The sequence below is a fragment of the Pan troglodytes genome, chromosome 7 (genome assembly GCF_028858775.2).
Source record: "Pan troglodytes isolate AG18354 chromosome 7, NHGRI_mPanTro3-v2.0_pri, whole genome shotgun sequence".
Classification (NCBI taxonomy): Eukaryota; Metazoa; Chordata; class Mammalia; order Primates; family Hominidae; genus Pan; species Pan troglodytes.
This window is the reverse complement of record NC_072405.2, coordinates 47,576,731-47,591,876: the sequence shown is the minus strand read 5'-3', so window position 1 is coordinate 47,591,876 and position 15,146 is coordinate 47,576,731. Positions and strand designations below refer to the sequence as shown.

The window sequence follows — 15,146 nt, the reverse complement described above, 5'->3', positions numbered from 1 at the left end:
AATGAAATAAACATAAGCAATAAATAAATACTTTGTTAAAACTTACACAACTTTTGGATTCATTATACAGGTGGATTCTGAACATTGACATTTCTTTGGGTCATCATATGATATTCCCAGACTGAGTGCCAGCATCTGGGTGACAATAACTGCAAATGCCTCCAGAGTTATCTCCTTGGGGTACTATAATAACAACAAAGAAAATTCTAAGGAAAGATAATTCTCTAAAGGGTGGTAAAAATAATTTTCTAATTATGAATATTTTATTATTTTATCAAATGCTAAAGAATTAGGGAGATATGGATCCTTGAACAGGTGAGAAGCTAAAGCTCTTCTTATGAAGTTTTACTGAGATAGAAGCACATTGAGTGTATGCCAAGCTTTGTGATAATTTAACAACTGAACACCTAACATAATTCTTAGGTAGTTACTATCAATATATAAAAAAATTGTTTTGATAAAGAAAATCTACATTACACTGTTGGTTATATGGACCATAATCTTCAACTCATCTAACTTTTTACAAGAGCTCTAATACTCATTTTGGATAATCCGTATAATCTCCCCTAACCCCCAGCTCATGAAATGGCCACTAACCAAATTACCCAATTTAAGTGCTCACCCTGCTGCCTACTAGGAACCTCATTGACACAGTGACTGGTATGAAAAGAAGCCACAGAAAACAGATCCTTCAGATTGCACTATTGGATTAGGCTGTTTATATACTTAACACAGATAACTTCCTTGCGAAAAAGAAATGGGGCATTCGTAATTCATGGTATGCAATGACATCATGATTTCTCAAATTATCACCAAAGCTGGCATAGGATATGATGCAGGAGGAGGAAGATAAAGACATTTAATTGCTATGGTGACAATAGGGATAATAAAGATTTTGGAGTCAATTAATTTCTTATAACAGCCCTAAAGGATGCACATAATGAAGAACAGAAAGGGAAAGCTGCAAATGAGCAATGGAAAATGCAAACGGAATCAGAAAGCCTCTGCAGCAGCAATGAAGTAACTCATCTGTAGTCATGGATTGACATGGCTGAGGACCACGCTGGAACCTACCAGATTTGGTGGGAAAAGCATTAGAATCTGAAACTTGGGAGGCGAACAATTGGAATAACATCTCTTTACTTCCCTTGCCAGCAGAGGAAGCCCTCTCCAAACAATGAGAGAGCCCCTGCATTTAAAAAAAAAAAAAAAAAGTTTTAATGACGATAGCTGGAACATTAGTCTCACTACCCCACATTGCCTCTAGGTCCAAAGCAAGAATTAATTCTCAACATGGTCTTGAAGGAGAAGTATCAATGTACTGCTCTGGAAGGGGATAATTTATACTTTGAAAGGGATTGATCAGACAGTATGAAATAGGAGGCTGGACTGGAACAAATTTATTGTAATTCATGACTCACCTGGGATTTTGTATTTAATGTGCCAAGTAAAAGCAGGAGTCATGTTAACTGAAATTAGACTTAATGGGAGCCTACTGTCAGTAAGGTCAAAATACTAGAGCTTTCCTGGCATACTGTATGGTGAAAAAGTGCTGAGTTTCAGGAATATGGTAATATTGAATGAATCTACTGTGTGAAACCTGTTGGGTAACTACCCTTGATCAAACATTCAAAGAGAGCTGGGAGGATATTTCCTTCAAGACACTTGGAAATGCTTTGCTGAAAGACACACCAATATCGTCAAAAATCTCTGCTGTTTTTTGTTTGTTTGTTTGTTTTTTGTTTTTTGTTTTTTTTTTGTAGACTGGAGATGATGGTAGCATAGTGCAATGGATCTTGGTTCTCTGAAACCAATTGGAATTTTTTTTTTTTTTTGAGATGGAGTTTCACTCGTGTTGCCTAGGTTGGAGTGCAATGGCATGATCTTGGCTCACTGCAACCTCCACCTCCTGGGTTCAAGTGATTCTCCTGCCTCAGCCTCTCGAATAGCTGAGATTACAGGCACCCACCACTATGCCTGGCTAATTTTTGTATTTTTAGTACAGACCGGGTTTTGCCATGTTGCCCAGGCTGGTCTCGAACTCCTGACCCTCAAGTGATCCACCTGCCTCAGCCTCCCAAAATGCTGGGATTAGAGGCATGAGCCACCACGCCCAGCCCCAACAGGAACATTGGGACCAGGAGTGTTACAGGCCATGCGGCACAGCTTAACTGAGACAAGGTGGGTGCAATTACCACCATAGGCTAAAGGGGCTTACAGATTATCAAAGCTGCTTTGACCTACAGGGATTATGATAATTATTTCAGGGACCCTAAAAATAAAATATATGAGCATCATACTGAAGGTTTTCTTGACATTCTAGGTCTGGTGGCAAAAACTTAACATGAGTTGCTGTGATGCAGATTCCCAGAACTAAACCAATTCACAACCTCAGGGATTCTCAACTAAGTCAGGAACCTGCCATACAGATGAAACTGACTATTCCCCCAAGCCTTCCACAGAGGGACCTGTAGCTATTCACTAGAATAACTGTGCACACAGGAAAAGAAAATAGCTAGGACTTCTGGGGCTTATTGGTTTCTGAGTCAGAACTAAAGTTACCCTGAAAAACTGAATACCACCTTAGTCTACTGGTCTAAGTGCAGGCTTATGGAGGTCAGGTAGTCAGAAGAAACTTGTTTCAAGTTCATCTAACAGTAAATCCAAAAGAACTTCAGATATGTCCTACTATTATTTTCCAAATCCCAGAATTATGGCTGGAATAGAAATACTAGCACATATTGTCTGCTGACCAATGGAGTGAGACATGTTATGATAGGGAGGGCCAAGAGGAAGTGCCTGGAACTGCTCCCAAGATGATAAATCAAGAGTAATATGGCATCCCTTGGGGAATTGCATACTACTTATATTAGTGTCGCCATTAAAGTTTGAAATTGTAGGAGTAATGATACATGTCACATAATCATTTAACTTGTTTGTTTGCCTGGTGCAAAAGCAAAAGATAGATAATGACTGTAAATTATCCTCTGAAACTGATCTGCCTTTCTAAACAGCTCGAGCACTCTACCTGCCATCAACAGAAGCCAGTGATGAGCCTCCACCATAGCACTATGCCCCTGTTGGATTAGCCAGTCAACTGGAGATAGGTTTATTACAGTGGACTGCTCATTCATTGAAGGAGCAACAATTTGTCCTCGTGTATCCCAGGTATGGATTTTCCTTGCCTGTCTGCAGTGATTCTGAAGCACGACATTCCTGCGCTTAAAGAATGTCTTCTACATCACCACACACTATTGTTTCTGACCAGGGTCACATTCTGTGGCCTAGTATTTATAGAAATGGGTTCATTACTACAAGATTTACTTATCACATGTCCTGTAACACAGAAGCAACTGGCTTAATACAAGACTGTAATGGCTGGCTAAAGATTCAGTTGTGGCACCAGCTAACAACATCCAGAGAGGTAGGAAGGATGTCACTAATGATTTTTTAAATATCCTAAAGCAGCAGCCAAAACTTGGTGCCATTTCCCCCATAGCCATTAGGCTTGAGTCTGAGAACAGAGTGAGTGATGATGAGGAAAGATGGGATGGGAATTGCTAGATAAGTTGCTGCATACTAGCTGGCAGAGGCTGTGGTGACCTACTATACTATATTGGGAATATACTATATTGGGAATAGCCCCAGGCTGGTGCGGCACTGCATGCAGAGTTACTCTGGGCCTAAGGTTTCTGGTATGGTAGGGGTGAATTAGAGGCAGATATTTAACTTCCCCACCATTCTGGGACCATTTGTGAGAGGCTCACTCCTGTCTCATCACACAGGAACCACTGGGAGTGCTGGTAGGGCTAAGCCATCTGGGTCAGTTGGAGATGAAAAATAGTGGTGGGGCTCACAGTGATCAGCACATCATTCTTTGGGGTTGCTCTTCATTCTGGCCAATGGAGGTGCCACGCCAGAAAGACTAGCCAACAGCGTCATGCTGCAGGAAACACGATACAGATTCCAAACATACAAAAATACTGCCTAGCCAGGGAAGACAACCTACAATACTGCTCCATCAGAAACAATCACAGAACCCAGCCAGTATCCCCACCTGATGTTAGAGTCCAGCCAGTGGTCTCACTAGACCATGGAGCACAGCCAACTATACCATTTGACCTCAGAGTACAGGAAGCAACCAAGCCCAACTAGAGAACCCAACACCAAGGTCTGCCTGTCCACGGTTGTAACCAATGGCATCCAGAATCCCAGGTTACAGTAAAAGTAAAGGTCTGTTACCAGAAAAGAACACCTGCAAAAGCTAGAAGACGTGAACATCTCCTCAAATGCATAGGGACACAAGGATTACGAAAAATCAGGAAAATATGACATCACAGAAAGAAACTAATAAAGCTCCCGCAGTGTACCCAGAAGAAAGGATATTTATGAAATGACTGACAAAGAATTCAAAATAATCCTCTTCTGGGAGATGTTGGTCAAAGAATGGATATTTAAAGACAGAAAGGAAGAATACATTCAGGAGTTCTATTGTACCGCTTGGTAACTACAGTTAATGATGATAAATTGTATTCTTGAAAAATGCTAAGAGAGTGGATGTTAAGCATTCTCACCGTAAAAATGATAAGTATGTGAGGCAATGCATTTGTTAGCTAGATTTAACCATTTTATAATGTATACAGTCTTCAAAACATCATGTTGTGCATGGTAAAGGCAGACAATTTTATATGTCAATTTAAAAAATAAATGAATTTGAAATAAAAGAAAAAACAATCTTTCTCTACTCACATAGTCATGAATCTTTGTTCCTTTTTTTAATCTTCCAGAGCTTTACTGTTTAACTTGCACATATAGAGCTATAATCTATTTATATTTTGTCTTTCAAATAGCATCAAGTCAGAGTAGACTTTCTTTTATCAAAAAGCCCATCTGCTAACCAGTGCACTACAGTGTCGCCTTTGTAAAAAATTTAGTGTATGCCTATACATTTTTTTGTTTCTGAACTCTCTGGTCTATTGGTCTATTGCTCTATCACTGCACCTGTCTCTGTCTTAATTACTAAGTGTTTATAATGTCTTGATATAAACTATAATATGTCCCTCAACTTTGTCGTTCTTCAAAATTATTGTGGCTTTGTAAAAGTGTAAGTATAAAAATTGTTTTACACTTCCTTGAATTTATCTCCTCCCACAATTTTATCCTATGCCTTGCCTCAGCCACTCATTCTTATGTTTCACACTCTAGCCCTTGTCAACAGATCTTTATCAATAACTGCCACCCCTCCATCATCTTAGTAACTGCATCCCACAGACTGATCATCTGCATTTTTTCCTGATTACTCCTCTAGCACCTCCAACAATTCATGAACCAGCCAGCACATCTAACTCATGGTTCCAACCACATTTTCACTGTTCCTAACTTCCTTACTAACTTCTCTCTTTCACTCATCAGTTCAAATTCCTTTACATACACCCTGAATTTCCTTGCCATCTTTTCACTTCATAATGAGTTGGCAAAAATATGATACATTGGTCTTCAAAATGCTGAGGTAGGAAGATGTTAGGACAAAGATTCTATACCTAGCCCAATTATCAATCAAATGTTAATGTGTCCAGAATTGGTGGGTTCTTGGTCTCACTGACTTCAAGAATGAAGCCGCAGACCCTCACAGTGAGTGTTACAGCTCTTAAGGTGGCATGTCTGGAGTTTGTTCCTTCTGACGTTTGGATGTGTTCAGAGTTTCTTCCTTCTGGTGGGTTCGTGGTCTCGCTGGCTCAGGAGTGAAGCTGCAGACGTTCGCAGTGAGTGTTACAGTTCTTAAGACAGCACGTCTGGAGTTGTTCGTTCCTCCTGGTGGGCTCGTGGGCTCGCTGGCTTCAGGAGAGAAGCTGCAGATCTTCGCGGTGAGTGTTACAGCTCATAAAAGCAGTGTGGACCCAAAGAGTGAGCAGTAGCAAGATTTATTGCAAAGAGTGAAAGAACAAAGCTTCCACAGTGTGGAAAAGGACCCAAGCGGGTTGCCACTGCTGGCTAGGGCAGCCTGCTTTTATTCTCTTATCTGGCCCCACCCACATCCGGCTGATTGGTAGAGCCAAGTGGCCTGTTTTGACAGGGCACTGATTGGTGCGTTTACAATCCCTGAGCTAGATACAAAGGTTCTCCACCTCCGCATCAGATTAGTTAGACACAGAGTATGGACTCACAGGTTCTCCAAGGCCCCACCAGAGCAGCTAGATACAGAGTGTCGATTGGTGCACTCACAAACCCTGAGCTAGACAGAGGGTGCTGATTGGCGTGTTTACAAACCTTGAGCTAGATACAGAGTGCCAATTGGTGTATTTACAATCCCTGAGCTAGACATAAAGGTTCTCCAAGGCCCCACCAGAGCAGCTAGATACAGAGTGTCGATTGGTGCACTCACAAACCCTGAGCTAGACACAGGGTGCTGATTGGTGTGTTTACAAACCTTGAGCTAGATACAGAGTGCCAATTGGTGTATTTACAATCCCTGAGCTAGACATAAAGACTCTCCACCTCCCCACAAGACTCAGGAGCCCAGCTGGCTTCACCCAGTGGATCCCGCACCAGGGCTGCAGGTGGAGCTGCCTGCCAGTCCCGCACCATGTGCTCGCACTCCTCAGCCCTTGGGCGGTCGATGGGACTGGGCGCCGTGGAGCAGGGGGCAGCGCTCGTCGGGGAGGCTCGGGCCGCAAAGGAGCCCACAGAGGCAGGGGAGGCTGAGGCAGGGGAGACTTAGGCATGGCGGGCTGCAGTCCGGAGGCCTGCCCCGCGGGAAGGCAGCTAAGGCCCGGCGAGAAATCGAGCGCAGCACCAGTGGGCTGGCACTGCTGGGGGACCCAGTACACCCTCTGCAGCCGCTGGCCCGGGTGCTAAGCCCCTCACTGCCTGGGGTGGGCAGGGCCGGCCCGCTGCTCCGAGTGCGGGGCCCGCCAAGCCCACGCCCACCCGGAACTCCAGCTGGCCCACAAGTGCTGCGCGCAGCCCCAGTTCCCACTCGCGCCTCTCCCTCCACACCTCCCTGCAAGCTGAGGGAGCCAGCTCTGGCCTTGGCCAGCCCAGAAAGGGGCTCCCACAGTGCAGCGGCGGGCCAAAGGGCTCCTCAAGTGCTGCCAAAGTGGGAGCCCAGGCAGAGGAGGCACCGAGAGCAAGCGAGGGCTCTGAGGACTGCCAGCAAGCTGTCACCTCTCATTAAGACAAAATAAAAGTGTTTTCATTGAAGGGGGTAGGACCAAGATGGCTGATTAGAGGCAGCTACAGTCCCCAGCTCTCATGGAAAGGAATGAAAACGGCAAGCAAATTCTACACTTTCAACTGAGGTATCCAGGTTCTTACACTGGGACTGACTAGGCAGACGGCTTGACCCACGGAGAGCAAGGAAAAGCAAGGTGGGGTGATGGCCCACCCAGGAGTGGCATGGAGCCAGGGAAGCCCACATCCCCAGCTAAGGGAAGTGATGAGTGATTGTGCAGCCCCACCTTGAAAACCGTGCTTTTCTCATGGCTCTTTGCAACCCATGGATCAGGAGATCCCCTCATGAGCCCATGTCACCAGGGCCTTGGGTCCAAAGCACAGAGAGTGTGGAGCCTCAGGGAAGCAGCCATTTGGGCATACTATGGACACCCAGGAGTTTTGAATACCCTAGCCCCAGGAATTCCTGCCAGGCGGGAGATCCATTCATGCATTCCTGTAGGAAGGGGGCTGAATCCAGGGAGCCAAGTAGTGTTGTTCTGCAGGCCCGACTTCCACAGCACCTCTCAAGTTAAGACCCACTGGCTTGGAATTCAAGCCAGCCAGTAGCAGCAGGCTGGAGACTGACTGAGACGGACTAAGTTCCTTGGGGAAGGAGCGGCCACATCTCTGTGCTTCAAGTTGGCCATTCTAGCCTGCTGTCTCTGGAGACTCCAGGTAGTCCAGACCAGAACTCTGATCTCTCTCTGGGATGAAGCTTCCGGGGGAAGGGATGGCCATAGTCTCTGTGGTTCAGCCGACTATGCCTTTCCAGCCTGCTGGCTCTAGAGAGTCTGGGTGGTCTAGATGAGGAGGGCTCCCCCAAACACAGCACATCTGCTCTGTGAAGGGACAGCCAGACTGCTTCTTTAAGCGGGTCCCTGATGATCCCATTCCTCCTGACTGGGTGAGACCTCCTACAGACATCACCTACAGGAGTATATGGGCTAGTATAAGGTCAGTGCCCTCCTGGGATGGAGCTCACAGAGGAAGAAGCAGGTTGCCATCTTTGCTGTTTCCTAGCCTTCACTGGTGATACCTCCATGTGTGCGAGAGACTGAGACAACTAGGGTCTGGAGTGAACCCCCAGCAAACTGCAGCAGCCCTATGAAAGAGTGGCCTGACTGTTAAAAGGAAAAACAAACAGAAAGCCACAACAATAACATCAACAAAAAAGGCCCCACAAAAACCCCATTCAAAGGTCAGCAACCTCAAAGATCAAAGGTAGATAGCCCACAAAGATGAGAAAAATCAATGCAAAAACACTGAAAACTTAAAAAGCCAGAATGTCTCTGCTCCTCCAAATGACCCCAATATCTCCCAGCAAGGGCACAGAACTGGGCTGAGGCAGAGATGGCTGAAATGACAGAAGTAGTCTTCAGAAGGTGGGTAATAACAAACTTTATTGAGCTAAAGGAGAATGTTCTAACCCAATGCGAAGAAGCTAACAATCATAATAAAACAATACAGGAGCAGTTAACCAGAATAGCCAGTTTATAAAGGATCATAACTGACCTGATGGAGGTGAAAAACACAACGCAAGAAATTCACAATGCAATCACAAGTATCAATAGCAGAACAGACCAAGAGGAGGAAAAAATATCAGAGCTTGAAGACTGTCTTTCTGAAATAAGACATTCAGGCAAGAACAGAGAAAAAAGAAGGAAAAGGAATTAACAAAACCTCTGAGAAATACGGGATTATATTAAAAGACTGAACTTACAACTGATTAAGATACCTGAAAGAGATGGGGAGAACAGAACCAAGTTGGAAAACATACTTCAGGATGTCATCCAGAACTTCCTCAACCTAGCAAGACAGACCAACATTCAAATTCAGGAAATCCAGAGAACCCCAGTAAGATACTCCATGAGAAGTTCAGCCCCAAGACACCCAATCATCAGATTCTCCAAGGTCAAACTGAAAGTAAAAAAAAAAAAAAAATGTTAAGGCAGTCAGATGGAAAGGCCAGGTCACCTACAAAAGGAAGCCCATCAGAATAACAGCAGACTTTTCAGTGGAACCTTGCAAGCCAGAAGAGATTGGGGGCCAATATTCAACATTCTTATAGAAAAGAATTTTCAACCCAGAATTTCATATTTAGCCAAACTAAGCTTCATAAACAAAAGAGAAATAAGATCCTTTTCAGACAAGCAAATGCTGAGGGAATACATCACCACCAGGCCTGCCTTACAAGAGCTCCTGAAGGAAGCACTAAATATGGAAATGAAAAACAATTATCAGCCACTACCAAAACACATTGAAGTACACAGATCAGTAACACTATGAAGCAACCACATAAAAAAGTCTGCAAAATAACCAGCTAGAATCATGATGACAGGATCAAATTCACACAGAACAACATTAATTTTAAATGTAAATAGGCTAAATGTAAATAGGCTAAATGCCCAAATTAAAAGACACAAATGACAAGATGAATAAAGAGTCAAAACCCATTGGTATACTGCCTTCAAGATACCCATCTCCCATGCAAAGACACATAGGCTCAAAATAAAGGGATGGCTGGGAGCAATCACTCAAGCCTGTAATCACTCAAGCACTTTGGGAGACCAAGGTGGGCAGGTCACTTGAGGTCAAGAGTTCAAGACCAGCCTGGCCAACATAGTGAAATCCTGTCTCTACTGAAAACACAAAAAATTAGCCAAGCATGGTGATGTGTGCCTGTAATCCCAGCTACTTGGGAGGCTGAGGCAAGAGAATCTCTTGAACCTGGGAGGCAGAGGTTGCAGTGAGCCGAGATCATGCCATGGCACTCCAGCCTGGGCAACAGAGTGAGACTCCTGTCTCCAAAAAAAAAAAGAGGAGATGAAGAAAAATTTACCAAGCAAATGAAAAACAGAAAAAAGTTGGAGCTGCAATCCTAGTTTCTTACAAAACAGACTTTAAACCAACAAAGATCAAAAAAGACAAAGGGCATTACATAATGGTAAAGGGTTCAATTCAATAAGAAGAGCTAACTATCCTAAATACATAAGCACCCTATACAGGAGTACCCAGATTCATAAAGCAGGTTCTTAGAGACCTACAAAGAGACTTAGACTCCCACACAATAATAGTGGGAGACTTTAACACCCCACTGACAATATTAGACACATCATTGAGACAGAAAATTAACAAAGATATACAGGACTTGAACTCAGCTCTGGATCAAGTGGACCTGATAGATATCTACAGAAATCTCCACCCAAAATCAAGAGAATATACATTCTTCTCATTGCCACACAGTACCTACTCTAAAATCAATCACATAATCAAAAGTAAAACACTCCTCAGCAAATGCAAAAGAACTGTAATCATAACAAACAGTCTCTCAAACCACAGCACAATCAAATTAGAACTCAAAATTCAGAAACTCACTTAAAACTGCACAACTACATAAGCATTGAACAACCTGCTCCCAAAGGACTCCTGGGTAAATAATGAAATTAAGCCAGATATCAAGAAGTTCTTTGAAACTAATGAGAACAAAGAGACAACGTACCGGAATCTATGGGATGCAGGTAAAGCCATGTTAAGAGAGAAATTCATAGGATTAAATGGCCACATCAAAAAGCTAGAAATATCTCAAATCAAAAACCTAACATGCCAACTAAAAGAACAAGAGAACCAAGAGTAACCGAACCCCAAAGCTAGCAGAAGACAAGAAATAACCAAGATCAGAGCAGAACTGAAGGAGATAGAGACACACAAAAAAACCTTCAAAAAATCAATGAATCCAGGAGCTGCTTTTTTGAAAAAATTAATATAATAGATAAACCACTAGCTAGACTAGTAAAGAAGAAAAGAGAGAAGAATCAAATAGATACAATCAGAAATGATAAGGGGGATATCACCGCTGACCCCACAGAAATACAAACAACCATCAGAGAATACTGTAAACACCTCTATGCACGTAAACTAGAAAATCTAGAAGAAATGGATAAATTCCTGGACACATAACACCCTTCCAAGACTGAACCGGGAAGAAACTGAATCCCTGAATAAACAAATAAATGAGTTCTGAAATGGAGGCAGAACTAATGAATAGCCTACCAACCAAAAAAAGCCCAGGACCAGAAGAATTTACAGCTAACATTCTACCAGAGGTAGAAAGAAGAGCTGGTACCATTTTTACTGAAACTATTCCAAACAATTGAAAAGAAGGGACTCCTCCCCAATTCATTTTATGAACCCAGTGTCATCCTGATACCAAAACCCAGCAGAGATACAACAAAAAAAGAAAACTTCAGGCCAATATCTCTGATGAACATCGATGCAAAAATCCTCAATAAAATACTGGCAAACTGAATCCAGCTGTACATCAAAAAGCTTATCCACTATCATCAAGTTGGCTTCGTCCCCAGGATGCAAGGTTGGTTCAACACACACAAATCAATAAATGTGATTCATCACATAAACAGAACTAAAGACAAAAACCACATGATTATCTCAATAGATGCAGAAAAATCCTTTGAAAAAATTTTCATGTTAAAATCTCTCAGTAAACTAGGTAGAAAGAATGAACATACCTCAAAATAATAAGAACCATCTATGGAAAACCCAAAGCCAATGTCATACTGAATGGGCAAAAGCTGGAAGCATTCTCCTTATAAACTGGCACAAGACAAGCATTCCCTCTCTCACCATTCCTATTCAACATAGTATTGCAAGTTCTGGCCAGGACAATAAGGCAAAATGAAAAAATAAAGGGAATTCAAATAGAAAGAGAGGAAGTCAAATTGTCTTTGTTTGCAGATGACATGATCCTATACCTAGAAAACTTCATCCTCTCAGCCCAAAAGCTCCTTAAGCTAATATGCAACTTCAGCAATGTCTCAGGATACAAAATCAATATGCAAAAATAACTAGCATTCCTACACCAACAACAGAAAAGCAGAGAGTGAAATCATGAATGAACTCCCACTCACAGTTGCTACAAAGAGAATAAAATACCTAGGAATACAGCTAACAAGGGAAGTGAAGGACCTCTTCAAGGAGTACTACAAATCAGTGCTCAAGAAAATTAGGGAGGACACAAACAATTGAAAAATATTCCATGTTCATAAATAGAAAGAATCAATATCATGAAAATGGCCATACTGCCCAAAGCAATTTATAGATTGATTCAATGCTATTTCCATTAAACTACCATTGACATTCTTCACAGAATTAGAAAAAAAAAACTATCACACTCTGGGGACTGTTGTGGGGTGGGGGGAGGGGGGAGGGATAGCACTGGGAGATATACCTAATGCTAGATGATGAGTTGGTGGGTGCAGCGCACCAGCAAGGCACATGTATACATATGTAACTAACCTGCACATTGTGCACATGTACCCTAAAACTTAAAGTATAATAATAAAAAATAAACAAATAAATAAATAAATAAGGAAACTGAGGCAAAAAAAAAATCATATGGAACCAAAAAAGAGTTCAAATAGCCACAATCATCCTAAGAGAAAAGAACAAAGCTGGAAGCATCATGCTACCCAACTTCAAACTATACTACAAGGCTACAGTAACCAAAACAGCATGGTACTGGTACAAGAACAGACACATAGACCAATAGAACAGAATAGAGAACTCAGAAATAAGACCACACACCTACAACCATCTGATCTTCAACAAATCTGACACAAACAAGCAATGGGGAAAGGATTCCCTATTTAATAAATGGACCTGGGAGAACTGGCTAGCCATATGCAGAACATTGAAACTGGACTCCTTCCTTACACCTTATACAAAAATTAAGTTGATTGGGCATGGTGGCTCACGCCTGTAACCCCAACACTTTGGGAGGCCAGGGCAGGTGCGTCACATGAGGACAGGAGTTCGAGACCAGCCTGACCAACACAGTGAAACCTTGTATCTACTAAAAATACAAAAATTAGCCAAGTGTGGCAGTGCACGTCTGTAATCCCAGCTACTGGCAAGTCTGAAGCAAGAGAATCGCTTGAACCTTGGAGGCAGAGGTTGCAGTGAGCCTGGATTGTGCCACTGCACTCCAGCCTGGGCTACAGAGTGAGACCCTGTCTCAAAAAAAAAATTAACCCAATATGGATTAAAAACTGAAATGTAAAACCCAAAACTATCAAAACCTTTGAAGAAAATCTAGGCAACGTCATTCAGGACAGAGGCATGGGAAAAGATTTCATGACAAAAATGAAAAAAGCAATAATAATAAAAGCAAAAACTGACAAATGGGATCTAATTAAACTGAATAGCTTCTGCAGAGCAAAAGAAACTATCATCTGAGTGAATAGACAACTTACAGAGGGGGAGAAAATTTTTGCAATCTATCCATCTGATAAAGGTCTAATCTACAGAGTCTACAAGGAACTTAAACATATTTACAAGAAAAAAAATTAAAAAGTGGACAAAGGACATGAACAGACACTTCTCAAAAGAAGACATTCATGTGGGCAAAAAACATGAAAAAAAAAACTCAACAGCACTGATCATTAAAGAAATGCAAATTAAAACCACAATGAGATACCACCTCACGCCAGTCAGAATGGCGATTATTAAAAAGTCAAGAAACAACAGATGCTGGCAAAGCTATGGAGAAATAGGAATATGTTTGTTTTGTTTGGTTTGTTTGTTTGCTTGTTTGTTTTTGAGACAGAGTCTCCCTCTTGTTGCCCAGGCTGGAGTGCAGTGGCACGATCTCGGCTTACTGCAACCTCTGCCTCCCGGGTTCAAGTGATTCTCCTGCCTCAGCCTCCTGAGTAGCTGGGATTACAGGTGCCTGCCACCATGCCTGGCTAATTTTTGTATTGTTAGTAGCGACAAGGTTTCACCATGTTGGTCAGGCTGGTCTCAAACTCCTGACCTCGTGATCCACCCGCCTCAGCCTCCCAGAATGCTGGGATTATAGGCGTGAGCCACTGCGGCCGGCCTGGAACATGTTTAGACTGTTGGTGGGAATGTAAATTAGTTCAGCCATTGTGGAAGACATTGTGGCAATTCCTCAAAGACCTAGAGGCAGAAACACCATTTAGCCCAGCAATCCCATTACTGGGTATATACCCAAAGGAATATAAATCATTCTATTATAAAGACACATGCACCTGTATGTTCATTGCAGCACTAGTCACAATAGCAAAGACATGAAATCAACCCAAATGTCCATCAGTGATAGACTGGATGAAGCAAATGTGATACATATATAAATGTGATACATGTACACCATGGAATACTATGTATGCAGTCGAAAAAAGGAAAGACTTTGCAGGGACAAGGATGGAACTGGAAGCCATTATCCTCAGCAAACTAACACAGGAACAGAAAACTAAACACTGCATGTTCTCACTTATAAGTGGGAGCTGAACAATAAGAACACATAGACACAGGGAGGGGAACAACACACGCTGGGGCCTGTCAGGGGGGCCGGGGAAGGGAGAGCACCAGGATAAACAGCTAATGTATGTGGGGCTTAATACTTAGGTGATAGGTTGATAGGTGCAGAAAACCACCATGGCACACATTTACCTATGTAACAAACCTACACATCCTGCATATGTACCCCAGAACTTAAACGCTGAAGAAAAAAAGTGCTTTCATTGATAAAATAGCTCAATGTTTGCAATTCATATACACTGTGTTAAAAAAAAAATCAAGAGTTATTCCAGAAAAGTAGTAAAAGATTCCAAGAAAAGGAAGATGGGATTTCATTTTCTGTGGCAGTTGGTTTCACCCATAACAAGTAAAAGAAGTTAGAAAAAAATTCAGTGCTCCATTAGATTCTGATGCCTAAAATGTCCTCCTTTGACCATCAAAGCTTTACTGTCATAAGAAATATTTATTTCTTTATTCAATAGTTAATATTATTTATATATTTATAATACTATAAAATGCTGTTTTTTAATTCTTACATCAATCTCTAGACAAAGTGCAAAAGCCCTACAGAATTAGTTATAAATTATCTAAATCTTGAC

At 42.2% G+C, this 15,146-nt stretch overlaps 1 protein-coding gene across 13 annotated transcripts in view; it reads right to left on the bottom strand.

Moving 5' to 3' along the window:
- The window catches only part of ADAM32 (ADAM metallopeptidase domain 32), a 189,546-nt gene that overhangs the window by 104,089 nt on the left and 70,311 nt on the right, over positions 1-15,146 (bottom strand). For 6 of the 13 annotated variants that reach the window (XR_010159498.1, XM_016959375.4, XM_009455225.5 and 3 more), the window contains one exon: positions 47-183. The exons of the other annotated variants lie outside the window; for them this stretch is intronic. Coding sequence is in view for 5 of the 6 variants with exons in the window: in XM_016959375.4 (XP_016814864.2) it covers positions 47-183 (137 nt within the window). In the remaining variant the exon portion in view is untranslated. The remainder of the gene's footprint in view (positions 1-46; positions 184-15,146) is intronic. 13 annotated transcript variants of the gene reach the window in all.